The 22,571-nt window shown below is 34.9% G+C and overlaps 1 protein-coding gene across 1 annotated transcript in view; it reads right to left on the minus strand.

The window, feature by feature from the left end:
* Window positions 1-261: 261 nt before the first annotated feature.
* LOC129217265 (uncharacterized) overlaps window positions 262-22,571 on the minus strand; it is a 32,900-nt gene continuing 10,590 nt past the window's right edge. Inside the window, exons 2-3 of the mRNA XM_054851536.1 lie at window positions 8,526-8,621; window positions 262-2,207 (exon numbers count right to left, since the gene is read on the minus strand). Coding sequence (XP_054707511.1) covers window positions 483-2,207; window positions 8,526-8,621 — 1,821 coding nt within the window. The 3' untranslated portion in view covers window positions 262-482. The remainder of the gene's footprint in view (window positions 2,208-8,525; window positions 8,622-22,571) is intronic.

The following is a 22,571-nucleotide window of genomic DNA, read 5'->3' on the forward strand; positions in this document are numbered from 1 at the left end:
GATGAATGCAAAAGTAGCCCATATAAGCCAGGGCTAAGGCAGAACCACAAGCCATGCAATACATCGAAACCACTTTAATAATCGTTTTAATCTCTGGATGTCATAGCCAGACCGAACTGTCGACATATTGCATGTGAAGTGTGAAGATGAATGTTAGTTTACAAGGAAGTGATTTTAGAGGAAGTAAAACAGACTGCTTATGTGTTTAATTTTCGAATAAAAAAACTTAATCCTAGAGCATGTGTTGTAATACATTTAAGATAAGACTTTTTTCTTCACACTTTAATCACTAATAGTTTTTGTACAAAAGAGTACACAAATGAAGATGAACGGAAGAGAGAGAGAAGTTAAATGCAGGTTTATGATCCTGAATTATAACACAGTTTATAAATATTCTCTCCTGGAGTCAGTTTTATTTCACATATAAAACTGCTTTTTAAATTAAAAACTGTCAAAAGCAGTCTGCTTGAAATATTCCGATTTTAGCTTTTATTTTCATTTGAAACATTGCTTCCTGTTTCGGAATGATCTGAACTACTTGCTTGTAAATTTACGATTTGAGATTCATTGGAATCCGAAGGGCTGGGATTTTCTCCTTGTCTAGTGTTCCGGACGTATGTGTCACTTCCTGAATGATCCAATGATCCCGAAAGTGGGAATCGTGATTGAAAATAAGGACCCCTGGGCACACTCGTTAAATCGTCAAAATTGTCGAACTCAGGATACCTTGAGTTTTCCACTTGCTGATTGTTCAAAGCGTTTTCATTTGGATATCCGTTTCGGTTAAATCCTTCAACTGCAGCTAGTTGCTGATGAAGCCAAGATAGTTCTTTAGCAGTTGGTATACTCAAGCTTTTCAAATCAATTGCATTCGATCTATTCACTTGTCGTAGAGATCCACCAAAATCATCATGTTCAGAAAATGGTTGGTTCCTTGCTCCGCGGAAACTTGGTCTTCTTCGGAAAGGAATATCATAGTGTCCATGGTTGTCGTCCCTGATCGCGTCATTACCACTGACTTCATCATTATGAAGGAGTATGTTTCTATCATAATCTGGATGACCATCATGCCTCAAAAATAGTGGATATACTACCCTTTCGTAAACCCTTCCAGTATTAGGATCCACTCGTACTGCTTGGATACCATTTGGAATAGGAACAGCTCGCAGCACGAAATTTGGGGGGCTTAATCCCCCTTCGTAAGAGGGCGGATTGAAAGGAACTCCAGGGTAAGTTTGAGAATTTGGTGGAGGCAAACCACTTGGTGTTCTTGTAATAGGTGGAGGCAAACCACCTGGTGATCTTGGAATAGGTGGGTAATTTGATCTGGGAGGGAAAACAGAGGAATCAAATTCGCGCGGAACTGGTAATTCAGCAGAAGGATACCTTCCTGCTCCGTAAAGGGCAGTGGGTGGGGTTGGAGAGGAATCTCTGAAGTGGTCATGAACTACTTCACCATGCACATTGGGCAGTGGAACTCCTGGTCGTCTCGCTACAGGCAAAGGATCGTCGTCAAATCCACCGTATGGTGGTATGAATGGACGTCGTGATGTTGTTGACTGATACGATTCCTCCGCATCTCCATCATTTGGCAAGTAATAGGCAGGTCTTCTGACTGCTGTATTGGGATCAATAGGTGGTAAATAAACATCTAAAGGCCGTCCGTCTTCTAAAGACTCCTGAGGTAGAATATTTGGCCTGTTTTCTACTCTTTCAGCTTCGTAGGCGGCGTTGTTTAGAGACTTGAGAGCGACTGGTGACTCTCCTGGGTAATAGGCAACAGGATTTTGAGGTCGATAGTCGTCATAACTACTTTGTCTGGATTCCCGAGGCGCTTCATCTTGTTTTTCGATTTCCTCAACGGGGGGATTTTCTGGTTCAACGTAAGCCACACGAGAAATCTGAGTTTTTATTCTCGAGCCGTAACCACCTAAAGAAGATGCTGCAACTGCTAGCGGGGAATCATGGTTCGTGTTTATTACTGTTAACGCTTCAGAGTCTGAAGTGGCGATTCCTGGTTCATTGGATCGCACTTGGGCTCGGAAGCCGGCTTTGTCGGCAACATAGTCTACAACTCGTTGTCTTCCATCGGGATGCGTCAAGCCATATGATCCTACGACACGGCCGAGCTGATCAGTTCCTTCTCTGCGGAACTGTTCCCCTTCGCCATTGCTCACAGAATAACTGAATTCGTAATTACCCAGGGCCTGGAAAAAAAAGGAAATAAAAAGACACAATGATACATTTTTTCGGATAAATCTTTACGCAATGCATTTATAATAGTATCTCTACTTGATTGTATAAAATGGGGTACAGGCTTACAGAGAGTAGTTAATACAGTTGGACCTCGATTTAAAGAACCTATTTAACGAATTTAGCGATTTAGCGAATTTTTATTTTTCCCCGACAAAAATGATGGCAAAAATCTATATTTAACGAATAATAGACCCCGATCTAACGAATTATTTAGATATCCGGATTTTTTTTTTTTTTTTTTTGTTAATTTGTGTTAGGAAATATTGGTTTGTTTTCCAAATGACATATCCGTATTGTCTGAAGCAGAAAAAGAACATTATTGGAATCTACAATTTTTGAAGGGCGAGGGAGGGGGCAATGAATAGTGATTCTGATGCAGAAAGCAATAATGAAACTCTCATTAAAACTGTTACTTTTTCAAATGCTTTACGTGGCCTGGAAACTAAAAACGATCTCCTGTATCATGCAGCAGGCTGTAAACGACACAGTATTTTCTTCTCCCCATAAAGTCGAAAAATAACTATTTCGAGTCAAATTTCAAGGAAATTGTCAGTATAAAATTATATTGTCTATTACTCAGTATAAAAATTCAAATTAAATAGTATGTAATAATTCGTGGAATGTTGAACTAAAGTGTGAACTTTCTTCTTTTGGATATTTATGCGCAATTACTTATTAGGGCTTTTAGATAAAAGGAGTGCAATTTTTTTCACACGCCGATATTGCGTATAACCCCGATTTAACGTATAAAAGTTTCGGTCCCGATGAATTCGCTAAATCGGGGTCCGACTGTATTGTGTAAACGCTAGCAAAATTTAAAGTTCGAGCTCTTTATCTAACAAATAGTTTCTGGAAATTGCTCTACGAGAATATTAAGAAGAAACCACATAAGTGAAAACCAATAAATTCCAAATAATGTGAGATCGAGATATATATAAATGTTAGTTTCTTGAACTTGGACCTTTTTTTTTTTTTTTTTTTGTTATTCCGTTTTTAGTGGTGAGAACGAGGGAAGATAAATTAAAATACGGTTTGTAAGCCTTACAGAAAAGTTATTTCTTTCTATCCACAGCTGCCATGCCATTGGCCAAACGGCTAGTTAAGACGACTCTATCTGAATGGATGAAGAAAGAAAAATTTTGATGCGCGTGTTGCGTTTATTTCATTGTGACTCAGTTTAGTTTAGAGAATAACAATCAACTATCGAAAGCTGGAATCCCTGAAAACTAATAAATGCTTCCATTTCCGCCTGTAAACCGGATGTTTCACCTTTCCATGTCAATGGTGGTCAGACAGTAGGTTTTCATCATTTATCCTTTACACGTGCACTTTTAGTCCGTTCAACAAAGAAACACATTTCGCTCAGAATCAAAATGTACAATTTCGAATATCACGTTGCAGTCGCTGTTTTGAGAAATGACTACAGTCAACTCTCGATAACTCGAAGTCCCAAGAAACCAGTTAAAACGTTTGAGTTAATGGTAGTTCGAATTATAGGAATTTTCCACAACACTCTCAAAAGTTTGAGACCCAATGAAACTCCGAGATACAGAAAAATTTGAGTCATAAACTTCGAGTTATCGAGACTCGACTGATGTGAAACAATTGTCTCTATATCTAACTCATATGTAATTGCCTGATGAAAGTTTTTCTGGGTTTCCCTTATTCAGCACGCAAGTTCGAAGCAGTAATCTATATAAGTCTTCTCCCAATTTTAAACTAAGAATTTTTTTATGAATGTAAAGCAATACTTTAATTCATCTAGATTCATACCCTCTCCATTTTTTTTCCTGTTTGAAAATTTTAAGTGATATTTAACCAACACAGTTTAAATTTAAAACTTTTTTTTAAAACTAAGACTGTTGTTCATCAATTTAGATTATTTACTACCAGTAGCAAGTAGTTCATCATCAAGATCTCCAGAACGTCTTAGTTACTTTAAAGGAGAAGAATATCTCATCAACAAACGGAGCTCCATTTGCATGACGTTTCACGGGAGCTCAACTTCTGTACTTCTTTGCAATTTTCTGTAAATGCGAGCCTTGTTTTAACGAGAACTCGAATTTAGCGAGGAAATCAAAAAGATTTGGTAGGTACAATGTTAAGTCTATTGGAACAAATCTCGTTTTTTACGAGCAAACCCCGCTTAAACCGAGTAATCTTTCTGTAATTCATGAAATGTCTGTTGATTTCCTCCTCAGAAAAGATGATTCTATTTTTGGAAAAACTCCATTATTATTTTGAACTAAACGAATGTTATAGATAAAACATAAATCATGAAAACAAGTGATGACACGGCCTTTTTTTTTGAATTTCATGAATTAGAGGAGCATTTGAAAATTATATATTTGTTGAAGAGAATGTTATCATTTCCGAGATATACTTCGAGGACATTGTTGCTGAAATTTAAGAGAGAGGGAAAAAAGAAAAGCGACCTCCATAACGACAAATGTGAAAAATTTGAAGTTAAATAGACCTCGTCATACTTGGCTCCTAAAGTGCAGAAAAACTTCAAACTATTTTGAAACCAGGGATGCAAAAGACGATGTTTTTCTGACCCCACGTTCCTCAAAAACAATAAGAAGAAAGAGGCAATAAGACAGTTCAAATCAAATAACCAACTTCTGTGGAACTGTACAGAAATATAAAAAAACAAAGCAAGAATGTATAACTTTTTATGATTTCTTTCAGGAACTCGTTCTTTACGAGCACTTTGTTACAACGAGCAAATATCGCTGTTCCTTCGCTGTCGTTATAAGCGAGTTCGACTGTATATTTAGGTATGAAAACAAGTTCGAAAATCAATAGGGTTCCAACAGTTTAAACTTGGCTTTTCAACACTTCATAAAACAATTCCTATTGCGTCGTTACAGCATTACTTGGTAACGTATTTCATTGCACAGGAAATTTTATAGCAGCATTCAGATTTGGGTATTCTCATGACATCAACTTTTATGCAAGTATACGTATTATATTGCATTGGGTTGTTGTAGAGTATTTAATTTGAAGTATTGTATCTTTTTTTCCCCGCTATTTATTATTTTAAAAATCTATGTCCGATTTTTTTCTTTTTTCTTAACACTCCGTCGGGCGCAATATGTTGTAGAACACGATCGGGCGCATTGAGCCTGGGAAGCACACTTTGATCTACTGATCTTTTCTACGCATGTTTACATTTTCTTACGAAAAAATTGTCAACTACAAACACCAAAGAAGAGAAATAAAACAGTTTTTTCATGATTTTCGAATGTAACATAAGTTTGAGAAAATGAATATACATTTTTCCATGAGCTATTGAGGAGGCGTGGCTAACTAAAGAATTCGAGGTGTGCCTAATAGATCAGTTGCGCCCGACGGAGTGTTAAATAGTAGTTCGCCTAGGTATTTTCGTGTAATAACTTACAAGAAATTTGAAATTACATTTGGCAAAGTTCAAGAAAAGCTAAATACCTAAATTTATTGCGATCACTATACAAGATCAGCTCGAATGAAAAACTTGTTTAGTAGTTTTATAGATTATTTTACAAAGTTGTTGAATATGGCATTAGATGTTATAACCTCAACATACGCGAATGCAACATGTTTTGTAATTTGTGCTACTACAACTTCTTGATCTAATTGTTGCTTTTTTGGTGTGGAAAACCCTCGTTAAGTATAAATTTAGAGTACTCGGAGGGAAAAAAACAAAAAATAGAGTTTCAGGTTGGAAATGTTGATTTAGAATATTGAGCATTGGAATTTCCCCGAAGAGTTGCTAAGCTGTAGTGAAATGTAAAAGGTTACCACATTTCTTCGCTCGCAGAATTCGCATTAAAACAAATTATTTATGTAGCCCGTTGCTCCATTTAAAAAAAGTTCCATTTTGAATAGAAACAAGGAATATCCATAGTTTGGGGTATCCCGATAATTATATTACATTGCACGCCTTTGAACGTAACTGATGAAAAATCCCAAGCATAAAACTTCGCCTGCAGCCCTCGCTGTGTGACGTCGAACTGATTTTCCTCTTAGATCTGAAACGTGATGAAAATCGTAATCCGCTTTTTTTCGCAGACAAATGGAATTTCGATGCAGGCAAGTTAGAATTATGTCATTGTAAATATTCCTGTTTCAGCAGATATTTACATTATGTTTTCCAAAGATAATTTGAAGGTCTGCTAAAACAGTATCTTTTCAAGGGAAAAACTATTAGATTGACTGCAACAGAGAAGTTCAAAATGTAATTGATCTTCAAATTCTTTGTATCAACATTTACCGCTCAGAACTCCGAAATATTGTCAGAAAACTTCGTTTCTGTTAACAATTTAATAATTCATTATTTCTGGAAAAATAATTCATTCGAAAAAGTATTTCCTTTTCACATTAAAAAAAAAAGAGAAGTAAATCGCATTCTTAGAATAAATTTGTAATACATTTTGCGTTGAAAAGTTGATCGGAAAGATGTTTTTGAAAAAGGTTCTAATTTATAGACTTAAAAAAAAGACTTTACTTCAAGAAATTGTTAGGTGGGCAACGTTTTTCGTCGGAGGGACAATTCATTATTTTGATTGATTTTTTTTAGGAACTATGTATTGCATCTGTTTTAGACTTATCCGCTGTAAAACTTTTTTGCACATTTTAAATAAATTTAAGAAATGCGTAATTGTCCCCCCTCCCTCCCCCCATTTTTGAAAAATCAACTGAAGGGACAGTTTGACAATTCTCAGTACGGGGTTCGTCGTATGAGTTGGGCGAGTACATAACAGATCGTAGTGGCCTAACACGGTCGAAGATGTACCTTGTTCGTTTAATGGAGACTGGGGCGCGTTTAGTAGGTATATTCGTGGTCACAAAGTCTTCCAAGCTCTCATTCCAAATAAATACCTAGTGCTGGATCAGCGGTTGCTCTGCTCCTGGTTTGGATCATAAAATGGAGCTGTCTTCAGGGCCTCATCCAATCTGTAAAAACACATACCGTGGTGGGTACGGGGGACCCAGGAGTGTAGTGTAGCTAGTATATGACACAAGTAGATGTTTCGAAACAGGAAATTTAGCATACAGGTCTATTTTTTGTCTCAGACGTACGAACTTGGATCTTTGATTAGTTAGATTTAAAAGAATTTATTTCTTGTTTTATGCTATTTTTTCCGCACTTTTTATCCTTCAGACAGTTAACTTCTGACTTGTAGTATGGGAAAACCAGTTTTGAAGAAAATGAAGTATTGTATTGGAAATAGAGCAAGTTTTATAGTGTTTATTAACTTTTAAAAGCACGGTTTAAAACTTATTCTTATAAACTTGTTGCACTACTGAGGGTCAAATTCGGTTAGAAATTCAAGTTGTAGCCAAGAAGCTGGTAAAAGTGGTTGTTCAGTGGGAACAGCCCATTAATAAATAAATGAGTTAATAAACGTTTCTGAACCTAATTAAAAAATGTATTTTTAACTAAAAACACAAAGCTATATAAAATGTAGTCTTAATGTTTCGAGTTTAAAATATTTTTTTTACTACTTTTTCACGAAGAAAAAATACATAATGTATTTTTACTTCATTTTACAAGGAAGTGTTGTATCTGTCATTATTTTCCAAAGAGGATGATGTCATTTGAAGCCCTTTAAGCGAAAAAAAAAATAAATGAATTAAAAATTTCGTATTGTGGCATTCTTTTTCGGTATGCATGCGTGGAATATAGAAAAATCCTCTTTGGCCACGACAAAATCGATTTTGAAAAGTAATGACATATGCGTGTGAGTATGCATACATGTATAACTCAAAAACAATTAGTATTAGAAGCTTAAATTTTCGTATGTAGGACTATAACGTGTGCGAGCCTTCATTTTTTTTCTTACAATCGAGTGCGCCAAAAGGGCTTTTGTTCCTTCTTTGACTTGTTCTTTCTTTCTTTCTTTCTTTCTTTTTGTATCAAATTGAGGTTAATTTCATGTTGCTTTTCGTATTAATATAAAAGTGCAACAGCTTTGTGAGCTGCTATTTTTGCTCAGTGCATTTAAGTCTATCTGTATAAAAAGGAGTCTAAGTATAATTTCCGATTTCTGACGATCGTTTTAGATGCATTTACATTACTTAATGAACAATAATAACTTTTGGAAGCTACTGTTTTTGCTCGGTTCACTTTAAGAAAACCTGAAGTTGAGTGCTGCGCGGAGAGTTTTTGATTCATGCAGAACGTTATAACAGTCTTCCCCCATACACTGCCTGATTTTTTTTTATTATTTTAAATGACAAAAACCGGGGTTCTAGTGTTAGATATTTTCAACCATTTAACTTACATCTTGAGCTCGGGAAACTTGACTGACTCCATCTGGATGTACACCACAAGAAACACATGTAAAGCACAAGATGGATAGAGCAAGACAGATTGTCACCTGAAATCGAAAATGAAATTACTTTTGATCCAAATATCAAGTGAAAAACGAGTTTTTTTTCTATGTGTGTTAGTCTGTAGGTGCTAACGTTTTAAGTTAAATTGATAAACTATTGTTTTATTTTTATATGAGGCAGTGAGAAGCAAAGGGATGGAAGTGACAAAATTAAAAATATGCAAATAACCAGTACAAATGGTAGTTAAACCTCTCCTCTGGCTTGAGGTGAGATATAGTAGTAGTAGCCCTGGAAGGTTCTGTTATGCAGCATGATTTAGAAGAACTTTTCAATGAAAGCCTACCTAGGACCTTATCTTTAAATGCGTTTTACTCCTAACTTGAAAATGTCCACTTACATCCCTTTGCTTCTTACTGCCTTATATGTGCTTTTTTAAATAATTATTTAGATAAAATACACATTTCCAGCTATCTTTCTCTGGAATTTGCTTCTTAAAAACACTAAGTTCGTAACAAAAAATTATTAAATAAAAACAAAAAACTCGACTGCGTAAAAACCAAAAAAACTAAAAAGAAAAATGTATAAGCACGATATTTTGGAATGTATTAAGTACTACTGAATAACTACACCGTTGAAATAGTTTTATAACCGTACACAGATAAAACAATTCATAAATTCAAAACTTCAAATTTCCTTTCTGATTCAAGGAAACCCGTAAAATTTGAATGGGCCCCGACTGTTGATCCTTCTATTCTGCTTTTGAATTTATGAATTGTTTTATCTGTGTACGGTTATAAAACTATTTCAACGGTGTAATTATTCAGTAGTACTTAATACATTCCGAAATACTGGGCTTATACATTTTCTTTTTAGTTTTTTTTTTTTTTTACGCAGTCGGGGTTTTTTTTTTATTTAATAATTTTTTATTTTACACTTTTTAGTTAACTTTCCTTGACTTAGTTATTATGATTATAAGACGGTACATTTCGCAACCTTGTCATTTCATTGAGAGAGTTTGTTTGTCGTAGGGCTTATTAAGTAACTTGCGGTGGTCTGAACTACTGGACCTAACTCGGCTTAAAGCTACATGTGCTTGAGCTTCGGCAAAAATGCGCGAACTTAAGTCAACCACAGCATAGCCATATAAACAGCCTGTATAACACATGATGACGCGAAATCGGAAACGTTCCCCCCCCCCCCCCCCCCCCCCGTCAGTCAAATCTTTCTCGCAAAACTAAAAAAGCCTCTCAAGAAAGTACACGTCGCGAAACTCAGTCCCTTGAATCAAAGCAAAAACAATTGCAACATGTTAGAGATGGAAATCGAATTAGTAGACTTTCTTTCTTTTGGTGTTTATTGCACGAGTTTATTTTGATGAGGACTACAATCTGAGTGTCTTGCCTTCGTTACGCATAATATCTTTTTTATTACAGTACAGAATACATATAAAGAACACGTGAAAGAATTTACATCAGAAAGAGGGGGAAGTGCATCCGGAGCGAGGGTGTCTTGACCCACCGCCTCAAGTGGGAGAAGCAATCGTTTAGACCACTTGGCTATTGGAGACTCCAATTAGTAGACTTAGTAAACAAAAAAATTCAGGCAGTGAAAATTACCTGCATTTGTCACACGCAGGTAGCGTGCGACACAGTGTGCAACACCGAACGTGCGCCGATCCCGAACTGACAAAATGGCAACCGGTTTTTGAAATGGTACTTTTGATTACTGTCATGTGTTTAGTGACACTCCCAAGGTTAAGACAAATAGATTGACGTAAGAATTACCAAAATTGGCCAAGGCGTTTAGCCTATAGAACGCCACATAGAAACGGACATACATACATAGATTGATAAACACATTACCCTCCTTTGCGTCGCGCACGCGCAGTCGGGTAAAAATAGAAATCTTAAATAATCAATGGATAGTTGTCTTTAAAAAAAAAAGCCTTGCAGCTACAGTCAGGATGAATAATTATAATTAGAACTAGAGCACTGACTCAACTTAGCGAATCATTTATTTAGTTAAATCATAAACAAAATGAGCTAGTAAATCGATCAGAGCTATTGCAATTTTAACAAGTCTAAAAACATGGATTTTAATAATAGCTCCAAAATAGCATGCTATATCAGAGAATTACTTTTATTCTCTTGTTCACAACTCCAATAAACTATAGGGGCACTGCAGTCACTGCCTAATGGCGGATGAAAAAGGTAAAACAAACAAATGCCGTAACTTATAGCATGTTTTGACGCTTAGTGAATAACAATTATTTTTCATCGTGTTTATGGGAATTACATTACATCATAAACTGTCTGAAGCCTGTAATTTACCCCAAAGAAAACACGTGGAATGGAATGTTTTACCCTTTTCTTTAGTATTGTTAATCTCCGCAAGGTAGCATATTCAAGCTCTGGAATTGCGATATGGAAATACAACTTTCGCATTTCAATGACAATGGACCAAAAATTTCTTAGCCTGTCAGCGCTGTGTCCAAGGGGAGGGTTTTAGGGGTTAAACCCCTCCCATTGGGGAAAATATAATAAAAAACCAAAAAAAAAGTACATATTTGACTTAAAACTAACTTTAATGTTGAAGTTTGTATACAGCATTAAAAAAAATTATCTTTGAAGTTTACCGACATTTTTTCTTTTTCTAGCTCGTCTGAAAAGAAGAAAGTCTTCAAAATTCTACTCCTCCGATCCCCCCCCCCCTCCCCTCCAAAAGCATTACTCAGCATCAATTTTGTTTCCAGATCTTCAATTTCGCGAAAGTTTCAGAAAAAGCCCCCGAATATCTAGCAAAATCGCTTAAAATTCCATTCGAAAATCGCGTAAAGTTGGATTTGGTTCAGTTTTGTTAGGGCCCTAATGTTACCAAATGTGATCTTACAATCACGTTTTTAAGACTAATTTCTCAAAAAAATCGGGCAAAGCCCTCGAACCGTCTTCCTTTAGCATCATCAAAAATTAGGTTTTTTTAAACACTTCCAAAAAATTTAAGTGGAATAGCCTCTGAACCCTTCCTTCTAATATCTTAGAACATTGCTTAAGATTTTAGCACTTAAATTTAGCACAGAAGAAAGCACCAGAATCCCCTTCCCGTAAAAATCTTCAAAGTTTGTCTGCAATTGCGTTTTTAGAATTTCAATTCGGAAAATTTGAAAGGGAGAGGAGAAATTGATTTCTATCTTTTTTCAAGGGGAAAAAAAACGATCTGGGGAGTTTCTGAGCTTACCCCACGTCAATAAATATGGCCTATAATCGCGTTTTAAGGCGTAAATTTCAACAAATTTCCGTTGGGCCAAGTACCATCTAAAATTTCGTTTTTAAAACTAAAAATTTCAAAAAAATTCCGGGTGAGGACTCCGGCCTCTCGTTATCAGATTAGAATTTGTTTCAATGTGCCCCCCCCCTTAAAACTATTTTCTAGTTGCGCCGCTGTTTTGCACTCATAATTTTAAATCGTTATATATACATACTTTTAACTACAAATTTGATCCGGATAAACAGGGGCTGAATAAAAACTATGCTCTACTGCAAAAAACACAATAATAGAATTGATAATATTACTTAAAACGACGTCTGAAAATTTGGAACCCTCCCCCCTCCCCCCCTCCCCAACACAAACCGCTATACCCCTCATTGTAACCATTTAACAGAAATGAAATGCAAGTAAGAACGAAGAAACATTGAAACCAAAACCCCTCCCTTTTTGAATTTCTGGACACGGGCCTCCTGTGCTGTGCTCTTCCTCCGTGCTCTATATAATATGACTTATGCCTCTACAGAGGTTTAAATCCCCACAATTAAGAATCAAGTGAGAATTGTTTAGGAACAACTACAGGTTGTCCTGAAATAGACTGACTGTTTTAAAAAATTTATAACAGGAAAACGGTTGATGATATAAAAAAAAACGAATTCTTGCAGAAAATTCATGTAGTGGGTGAGAAAATCTTTCCATTAGAGTTCCAAATTTTAATTTAAAAATGTTTCAAAAGATGGCGCTGCACATAATAAGCTTGTAAGTCAATAAAGAAGAATTGAAATTCACCGATTTCTCCTCCGATTGCGACATGTGATTAGAGCCGACGGTAGTCACTTTTAAAATGTTGTTATGTACTTTTGCTCATAAAAGACATATTTCGGAAAATTGTGATGTAATTTTCTATCCTTTTTTTTAATTATTATTTACGAGCTTACTTTCTGCAGCGCCATCTATTAGGGAATTTTTTAACTAAAATGTGGAACTCGGGGGGGGGGGGGATCTTAGAGTGAAGATGGGTAGAGAGAGTATGTGGCAACCCTTTCTCACGCCAGCACGAAAGTGGTTTTTACCACGTGACAAGCACCCATCGCATAGCGTAGCATGTGTTTCTACGAGGGAGAGCTGTTGTTTTAAAACAAAATGGTCTCTTATTGTTCTGCATTTAGATGCAAGGAAAAATCGGTCCAAGGGAGGACCAATAACATTCCATTAGTAAGTTTTTACTTTAATAATATCTCAGTTATTTATAAATTTATTGGTTTCATAGCTAAAAATAGAGTTAGAAAGCCATTTATCGCTTTTTTGGTGAAAAACATTTTATATTACCAAAATTAACAACTTGAACTGAGCGTTTGCGCTGTCATCTTTTATCTCATAAAATACTTAATATAGATGTCTGTATCTTTACAGATACGTGTGTTCTCATTAAGTTTATGTTCCATGAAGATAATTGAGGTAGTGAAAAGCTAAGGTATGTAATGGCAAAATTAAAAATTTGGAGATAACCAGTATAAATAGAAGGGGAACCTCTCGTCTGTTTTGGGGCAAGAGATAGAATTAGTAGCCCTGGTAGGTAATGTTGTACGGTGTGATTTACAAAAAAAAAAAAATTTAACGAAAGCCTATCTAGAACGTTATCTTTAAACGCATTTTACTCAAAACTTGAAAATGTCCACTTACATCTCTTTGTTTTTCACTGCCTCATTTCAAGTTGGGATTTCTTTCTCACTTAAATTAAACTTCATACTAATATTACATCGTCGGATGATTACTATTCGTAGGGAAATACAATTCAGTTTACTATTTAAGGGTCAGTGAAACTAAGCAAAATTGTATCTATTGGTGACTTTTTTTTTTTGTATGAATTATCATTAGTGATTCGAGGCGTCCACGAGAAGGAGCGGGGGGGAGGGGGGGGGGGGTAATTGCATAAACTAAGCTAATGCAATTTTTAGCGGAAGGTTACTTTAACGGGGCAGTTTTTTAGGGGGGAGGGGTTCTAATTCGGAAGAGGGAGGACTACGTGGCATTTGAGGCGGTGCTCTTGGAGGGATGTGGGCACGTCCAAGATTATGGATTTATTATTCTGGTTTGTGTACTCAAATAGTTAAACCGAATAATTCATATAGTTTATTTTTGATAAACAGGAAGTCCTTGTTTCTGGTTTTTTGTTCTAAATAAAATTTAGACGTAAATATTGCAATCGTGTGTTTTATTTTAAATGAAATACTCTCTCAATATTCTATTGTATTATTTGCATAAGACATTACGAGCGCTTTCTGATAAATTCATATGCATTCATTGCAGTTTTTGAAACTTTTAGAAACTAATTTGGAATAAGTGGAAAATTAATTTTTCCATTTGCTGTTCTTGGATTATGCCTGCAGCAGATTGTGTTTATACGTTGAAGGCCATTCACTAATTACGAAAGGATGATTTTGGCAATTTTCGACCTCCCTCCCCTCTCTATCCCCATGTAAGGGTACGTTAGATTTTTCAAGCCCCTCCCCCTATTCTTACGTAAGATTTCATTTCGATTTTCAAAACAAAAAATATCGTTAGAAAAGGATGAGTTACACGGAAACTTCCTGTTTGACGTTTATCAAAGAATTTTTATTTTTCAAATATATTACATGATTACCACTAATTACCACTAATTACAAATAAAACATACCATACATAGTGCAATTATATTATTATATTTTTCACTATTTGTTCTTTATAAAACAAGTAAAAAATAGCTAATCCTAATTAAATACGTTCTTTCCTTCCAGACGCAAATGAAATATGATCCCAGCAAACCACTTGACCGCCCGATTTCTTATATAAAATATCGACTTGGAAAATATTACGTATGACTGGGTTTGCTCCCCCCCCCCCCCCCGAACGTATAAAACATGTTGAATATATGGAAGGCACTTTCAAATTTAAAGAACTCGATGCTTTTGTTAGAATGAGGTACTCAAAAGCTGAAGGAAAACAAGAAATAATGTTCGCAAAAACTGCAATAAAAATAACTACTGCAGATATAGTAAAGTTTGTATTAATCTAAAAAGTATTTAGTTCATCTTTCTTCTGAAAATAAAATATAAACAAACACAAAAAGAAAGAAATCATTTTTTTTTCAGCGAGAAAAAAAAGTATGATAAAAATTCGGAACAGCTTTGAAAAATTTTGGAGGGGGTTTGAACCCTACCCCCCCCCCCTCGAAGGCGGCCATGCTGCAGTGGCGCAGTGAAGGGGGTTTTGGGGGTGAAAACACTACCCAGAGTCATTAGTTTTAACATAAATGCAAATTCTAATACAGTAGTTTATCATGTGTATGAAAGGGCTGTTTTGATTTTTAAAAAAACCTTCAGGAGGAATTTTTGATTAAAAAACCCCCTCAGCATATTTTTGATCAAAAGCCCACCCAGGAGGTATTTTTTATCAAAAACCCTCCTCCAGAGAGTATTTTTGATCAAAAAACTCTCTCCAGAAGGCATTTCTGGCTGCGCTAATGCCAAATTGTAGTATTACAATCTTAGGAGAGAAAAATCAATTTTTAGGAGGAAATTGCCTTTTAAGGAAGTCATAAACCATTTACCACTCCATAAAAGCATTGAAAAGCAAAGAAGAAAAAAATCGGTCCCTTCATGACTGTTAAAAACGGCCTCAACGCTATTGTAAAAGAATGATGCAATTAGTACATAACCTTCTTGAGTAATATTTTTCTAGTATTTCTGACAGGTAACATAAGTTTCACATTATGCTTCAAGGACGCCGCGTAAAAGTCAGTGAAAATATTTACTGGGCTGCATTGTCAATCGCAACAAATTTTTTATATTCCTCTAAGAATCGGGTAAGGATGCGTTGCAGATAATGCAGAACGTGCAAAGTCTTCAAACACATGTTTGCTGGAAACACACCTTCTCCATCCACAAGGTTACTACAATTCACAACATTCCCTACCTTGCCAGTGAAAGTTCTATTTACATCAATTTTTGAAGGCCGCCCGACTACAAAAAGGCCAATTGTGTTTGTTCCTGTAACCTTCACTGTGGCGATTTAGTGAAAGTGTCCGAGAACGAAAGTACAAGAAAGAAACCTTTTTACACCACGCCTTTCTTCTAAAGAGAACTTCGGATGGGTAGTTTTGTTCAATAAACTGTTCTAAAACGTTTTGCAATGTTCGTCGCTCATTGAATGATTGTATTTTTTATTACATTGATGATAGAACTGATAGAACATAAAAAAATGAGATGGGAAGAAATCTTCTTTTGTCGACATTAGTTATGACAGAGACACATCATTTATCGCCAAGGGAACGTTTTATTATACAATTAGGATGTTCCTTGAGGCATTTATGAAGGAGATTACGTGATGTATTCTTTCAAAGCATAAAAGGAATGTTTACAAAACAATAGGCTATTTTAAACGCAAGTAGGTTGGCAATAGATGCTGATATTTAACTAGTAACTCAAAATATAATCGATTCAAAATCATTTCCTTCATTTTTTCTAATTGAGCTAGTTGGTAATTAAATGAATAACTGTATAGTGTCCACATTTTTGTTTAAATTACCACCCATCAAGTTCCACCAACAAAGAAAAATAAAACTGCTGCTCACATGAATGGGGGTCACAGGAGATCACTCTGACCTCTCAAACGTTTCTTCATTCGGCAAATTTCGCTAACGATTCGGTAAATTTGTAGATAGTATTCCAGCATTGTCAGTGGGTTTTTTTTTTTTTTTTGCTTTCGCTTTTTTTTTCTTTTTTGTATTATTTTTTTATAATGCTTAATGTATCTTCTTCTTACATGTAAGTATGTATTAATTAATTCTTCTGTTTTATCATTAGGTAAAACTCGGAATTTTATTCTGCAAATTGAGAATTTCCCCCTCCCCAAAAGTTTAAGTTCAGAGCGCCTTTGGCTGTTTAAACAAAAGTGATGGCAGTTTAATAACTCATGGGTCTGCGAAGTAGGAATGAAGTTTGATAGTTTAATTTTTTTTTCTGGAAGAAAAATTTTAAGTGTTATCAAATGAAACTTCCGCTGATGAATTAAATTTCATTACATTTTAATCCAAGCTAAATACTTCCCTAGTTTTTCTTTTTTCATTCCTCCAAGTAGGTACACATTTACACTTCTGATTCGTATTTTTAGAAGTTTACTTTCAATGACGATTTTTTTTCTAATGAAGTTACGAAAACAAAAATAAATGAAAGTAAAGTAGGGCACTCAAGGGAAAGCGAAAAACTTTTAAGAAGCATTACTAAAAACATACTTTCATGAATTTCTAATTGATATTGTAAAACAGCGAAATAAGAAAATAATAACACATGAAAGAGTCTGCTACTTTTGACTATAATGAGGAACTCACTAAAAAGGAAATCTACCAAGAAATATGGATGCGTGGTAACTAACGAGACGCCAAAGGTAAAAAGGATACCTATCGCTACTTTTTGGATCTAACCGTAGAAGAAAAAAAAAAAAATTCAAATGTACAAAGTGTCATTCAGAGCTACTAAAGCGGATCAAGTCTCCTCCGACTTAATCCACTTTAGCTGTAAACGCCTCATGAACGTACCATTTCATTACCGAAAACGTTCACAGAAAAATTGGATCAAATCGGAATGGATTTCCGTCACTTTAGCTCTGAATGCATCTAATAATAAAATTTTTACTTTGTTTTCCCCCAAAATAAGCCCCAGTCTGATATTAATTGCAAAAGATACGCTAAGACAGAGGTTCTCAAACTGGGTGCCGTAAGAAGAGACGAGGGGTGCCGCAAATTGTCAATGATATCAATATAAATTAAAGGTGGGTGTGCAAACTAAGGTCATTTTCACCAATACGGTCATCTCCTCATTAATGTAGCATAGTAAAAATTTGCTAGCTCGTGACTTCATCGTCATCAGAAACGTTAACTAATGATAAAGTGTTGTCAACAAGTATTTTCTAACTACCAGGCAAAAGAAACTAACATCAGGGGTGGCTCGTGGGAGGGGCCGGAGGGTGCCTGGACCCCCTCACTATTTTCAGACAATAATTTATGTTTCATTTATTTTCCCTTTTTTTTTGTGTGTGTGTGCGTACGTGCTTGAAATTTAAAATTAAAAGGATTGTAGTCTTTTCCTGCGCATAACTCGCGGATTATCTGTTAAACAAGTGTAAAGTTAATGAGTTACGAATTATACGCTGCCGCGGATTATATGCTCTTTTTTCTCCCTCAACACCAATGCATTGAACCCCAATAATTACAGGAGGATTTGCAGAGACCGTTGCCCTACCTGTATGATGTTTATTTTACATAGCTTGAATGTTCAGGCTATGTAAAATAAACAGCATACAGTAACGGAAGAAGTCTATATTTGCACAAGGTTAGACCGTTTCCTCCTTTCTTGACTCTTTGCCTACAAGTAATTAGCGTATGATAATGATAATTTAGAGTTTAAAATGAATTTTATTTTATGTATTTAACACAAATAGTTATTTTAAGAAAGTTTAAATATTAAAAAAAAAAAAAAAAAAAAACGGGGGCGGGGGAGGATCCGAGTGCACCCATGATCTGGTCCCCTCACTTTTCAAGGCACGAGCCGTGACTGAGTAACAGAAATCAAGTAACAAAAGTTATTACAGAAGAGTTATGTCAGAACTACCTGACCTTATTTTACAAAAAGTTTTGTTTCTACGTGGATCACTGTAGGTTACGAGTATGGAAAAAGATATTTATTGTTCTTGAAGCCTAATGTTCCTAACTAGACTAAACCGTCTTTCTTTGTTAAAACTGCTGAAAAACATAATTAAAACTTAAATTTTCATTTGTTTTTTTTTTTTAGTTTTTACGAGTCATCTGACGAATATGCAAAAGCTGGAGCCAATTCAATCCTAAATGAGCGAGATCCTATATTATGAACCTCAGGGTGGTCTTATTTGGTGCACTTACCTTTTTGAAAGAGATGGAGGGGGTTGCCATGAGAAAGTTCTAATTCTTCAAAGGGGCCGCGAGTCGAAAAAGTTGAGAACCCCTGCGCTAAGATTTACTTTTCGGGAATCTTATTTTTATGCACAATAAATAATTAGTATTTGTTCGTGCGACGCGGATTCAAGAAACATTAAAAATTAATACACCAAGTCATTAATACAATAAGGTTTTCTATTAAAATGACTAAAGATAGTCTAAAAATTGCGCTTTGGGAATTTCAGTATCGCGAAATGAATGATGATCTTAGCGAGGGTTATTTTTTAAGGTGCGACTTATACATTAGGAATACCCAGAAAAATCATTTTAAGGCTTCTTTTTTGATTAGGTCTTCTTTTCGGGAAAACCTGGTTGCCTAGAATTATGACACCAAATGCAAGGAAAGGTGAGAACTAAATCAATAAAAAACAGGGCCGCCGAAAGTCAAGGCTGACCTCTTGTCAATTTGGTCTCTAGGCTCCCGTCGTCAAAAAAATTCCAAAACTTATACTACTTTGCTACCGTGGCGGGACCCTAGTTTCCGATTAGGCTGACATGGCCTCCCGTCGACCCTGACAACAAATAATGATATTCGTAAGTGAACGAAAATCTTGGCCGTCTCTGCACAGGTCTCTTTAAATTTATTTAGAAACGTAACTGGAAGCTCTCCCGTCTTCGATAGGTACGCTTGAGATGCTAAATACTTATTTAACTCAAACTTAAAAATATGTTTATTATAATAATGAGCCATTCGTTTGTTCAACAGTTGCAATTATAAACACCTACGCAGAAATAAATGTTATCTCAATAAGATACATAAATCGTGAAGCTGTCACGATTTGAGAAACAATGCAGGCCTGAGGTGTAAGTCCCACCTTAATCTTGAATTATAATGCCGAAAACTAAGAAATTGTTTCGTCTTAATTCCTTCCGCTGACTCATGTTCCAGGATGCAAGACTAAATCGTCAGCTTTTCATCACTTTCACAATTTAATTTAAATGACAATAGGTTCGCTCCTTTTTAATTATTTCAAATGATGATTCAAGTGGCGGTTTCAAAGACACGAATTATGTGACGAATAAAATTCCCTGCATAATATTAATCGGCATCATTTTGAAAAAAAAAGTGGAGGGAGTGTAATTTTGCAACAACACTATTAATTGTTTCGTTTTCAAAACTACGTACAAAAAAAAAGGCGATCTACTTTTAAACATATTTATCTGATATGAAATTTGCAGAATCCAGAAAAAAGAGAGAGTGAGAGAAATTGAAATTTTTCAAATATAAAAACAAGGTACATAGAAAATGTTCTAAATATTCCCGTTGTTACTAAAGCCCGATAATGTTTTTCTTTACTTATGTAGAAAAAGAAAAAAGAAAAATGAATACTCGTTTAATTAAGTATATAAACACCTTAGCACATTATTTTATCACATAGGAAGCTCAAGGAGATAGATACAAAGATAGACAGATAAATATACAAAGATTAATAGCTTTAGATAGATATAAAAAATGTACTTAACATTTGTGCCAATAAAGTAGATAAACATAGATTGGTAAAAAGATGCTAAATAAATTAGGAACATATAAATAAAAAAAAAATATTTACAGAGAAATAGATATAGATTAAACCAGGGGTACCCAACCTTTTTCTATCCCGGGGCCGTGCCTAAAATTAAATTGATTCTTGCGGGTCTGAACGCACGTAAAATTTTAAAATGTTCAAAATTTTTCAAATAACGTGTGAAAATATGGGAAAGGAAAGAAAATTAAAAAAAAAAAGCAGCCGCCATGAAATTTTTCAAGCAGCAACCAAAGATGGCATCTTGGCGTAAGATAGTGAAGGGGATAAAAAGCGAATTGTGCAAAAAGGTGAACCATCTAGTCGCCGTGGTGGCGACCTTGTTTAAAAAAAAAAAAAAAAAATCCCTCACTTTCGCTTAGTAAGCCAAAAAGAAAAATATTCCGAGAAAATCTCGGCATGTTAGCGACGAACCACGAAATAGCTTAACGGGCTATTAAAATAGGACAACCAGGTGTGCCCATAGGGAGGGGGGCGTATGGCACCTCAAAAATGGGGGGGGGGATTTTATTTTTTATAATTTATTTAACTTTATTTATTGATTTATTTTGAATTCAAATCATTTATTTCATTTTATTTTATTCTTTTTATATTTTATTTCATTAATTCTTTTAGTTTGTGTGTATGTCATTAGCATTACACAGAATTTTTCTAATAAAATATTAATAATAATAGTAAAAATTAAAAATATAAATAAATAAATACAAAAATTTTTAAACAATAAACAAAATAGAAAAGAGAGCTAAAAAATAAAAAAAATGAAGGAGGATTGAGATTTATTTTTTTTTGGGGGGGGGGGATTTGCGTTATTGAACTTGGGGGAGATGGGCACCCCTGGGAACAACTTTAGTGTAATTAATAAAGGTTAATAGAAAAATTGAAGTTAATAAGCATGTTTTGTTCACTCTACGAACCTTGAAATAGCTTAACGAAATAGATGTTTCGTATATTGCATATAACTTAACAAGCTTTATTGGAATAACTTTCGAATAATTAATAACGGTTAATTGAAAAATCGAAGAAAATGAATATGTTTTAATTGGTTCACCCTGAAGTTCTGATAGTGTTTCATAATTACATGCATCATCAATCCAAAACTTCCAACTTGAAACATTCAATCAACAAACATCACACATACACAAAGAAAAAAAATTTCTGCTCATTTTAAACGGTTATCTACCTTTAGTAAAGGAAAATGGAAGATTAATGGCAGGCTGTTGTTATGATACGCTGATTTCTTACTTTCTCGAAGAAGGAAAAAATGATTTTCTTATGAGTCATGACAGTTCGGACAATGAGAATAATTTTTATTAATTGAATGCAATTTATTTTTTGACCTCGAGTTTCACATAATTTTTCGTTCAGCGGAAAGCACCATATGTTGGAATGACGCAATTCATTTGTTTGCTCAAAGCGCATTCTGTGTTAGCTCTAACTCAGACACCAGTGGCTGCGATTGGGGGGGGGGGGCACTTTTTATGGCTGAATTATTTATTTCATTTACCAATTTAAGAACAAAAATTAGAAATAATAAAACGTGCAGAAATGTCAAAATTTTCAGATCATATTAATTGGTTTTACTTTTCTGTATCTGTTTACGGAACATTATTTGGCACAAACAGTAACTTTTAGTTGAAGTATTCATTGTTTAGATATTAGTAAATCAATTGGTTTACTTAAACAAGCCTCCTCAAATCATGTTATGCTTTGAGAGGGGAGGATGTTTCGTGAAATTGAGACAGTTTGTGACAAGAGGGAGGGGGTTCCAAGAAGTATAACATCACACATTTTGGATGAAATAAAAACATTTTTGTAAAAATGTAATTTTGCGCATCATGTGACAAGGAGAGGAGAAGGCATAAAGTGAAATGTGACACTTTATGACAAAGGCGATAAGAGGCTCGAAAAAAAATATGTCGAAAAAAAGCCCCTAAGTTAAAATTTATTTGAACTCATATCGCTTTAAACATCTCTCATTAGTATTTTATAGTAGTAGTTACAAAAATGTCAGAGCTGCTTTTTAAAGTAGTTACCTATTTTTAAAAGTTTATTCCACATTTTATTTCCTATATTTTATGTTTTTTTCCCTTCAAATTGTTTTTGTTCTAGTTTTATTTATACTTATTGGAATAGTAGTTGTTTGTTCTAGTTTTATTTATACTAATTGGTTTCAGTAGTTCCTAACTATCTATTAATAGGTA

Source organism: Uloborus diversus, chromosome 2, assembly GCF_026930045.1.
Source record: "Uloborus diversus isolate 005 chromosome 2, Udiv.v.3.1, whole genome shotgun sequence".
Lineage (NCBI taxonomy): Eukaryota > Metazoa > Arthropoda > Arachnida > Araneae > Uloboridae > Uloborus > Uloborus diversus.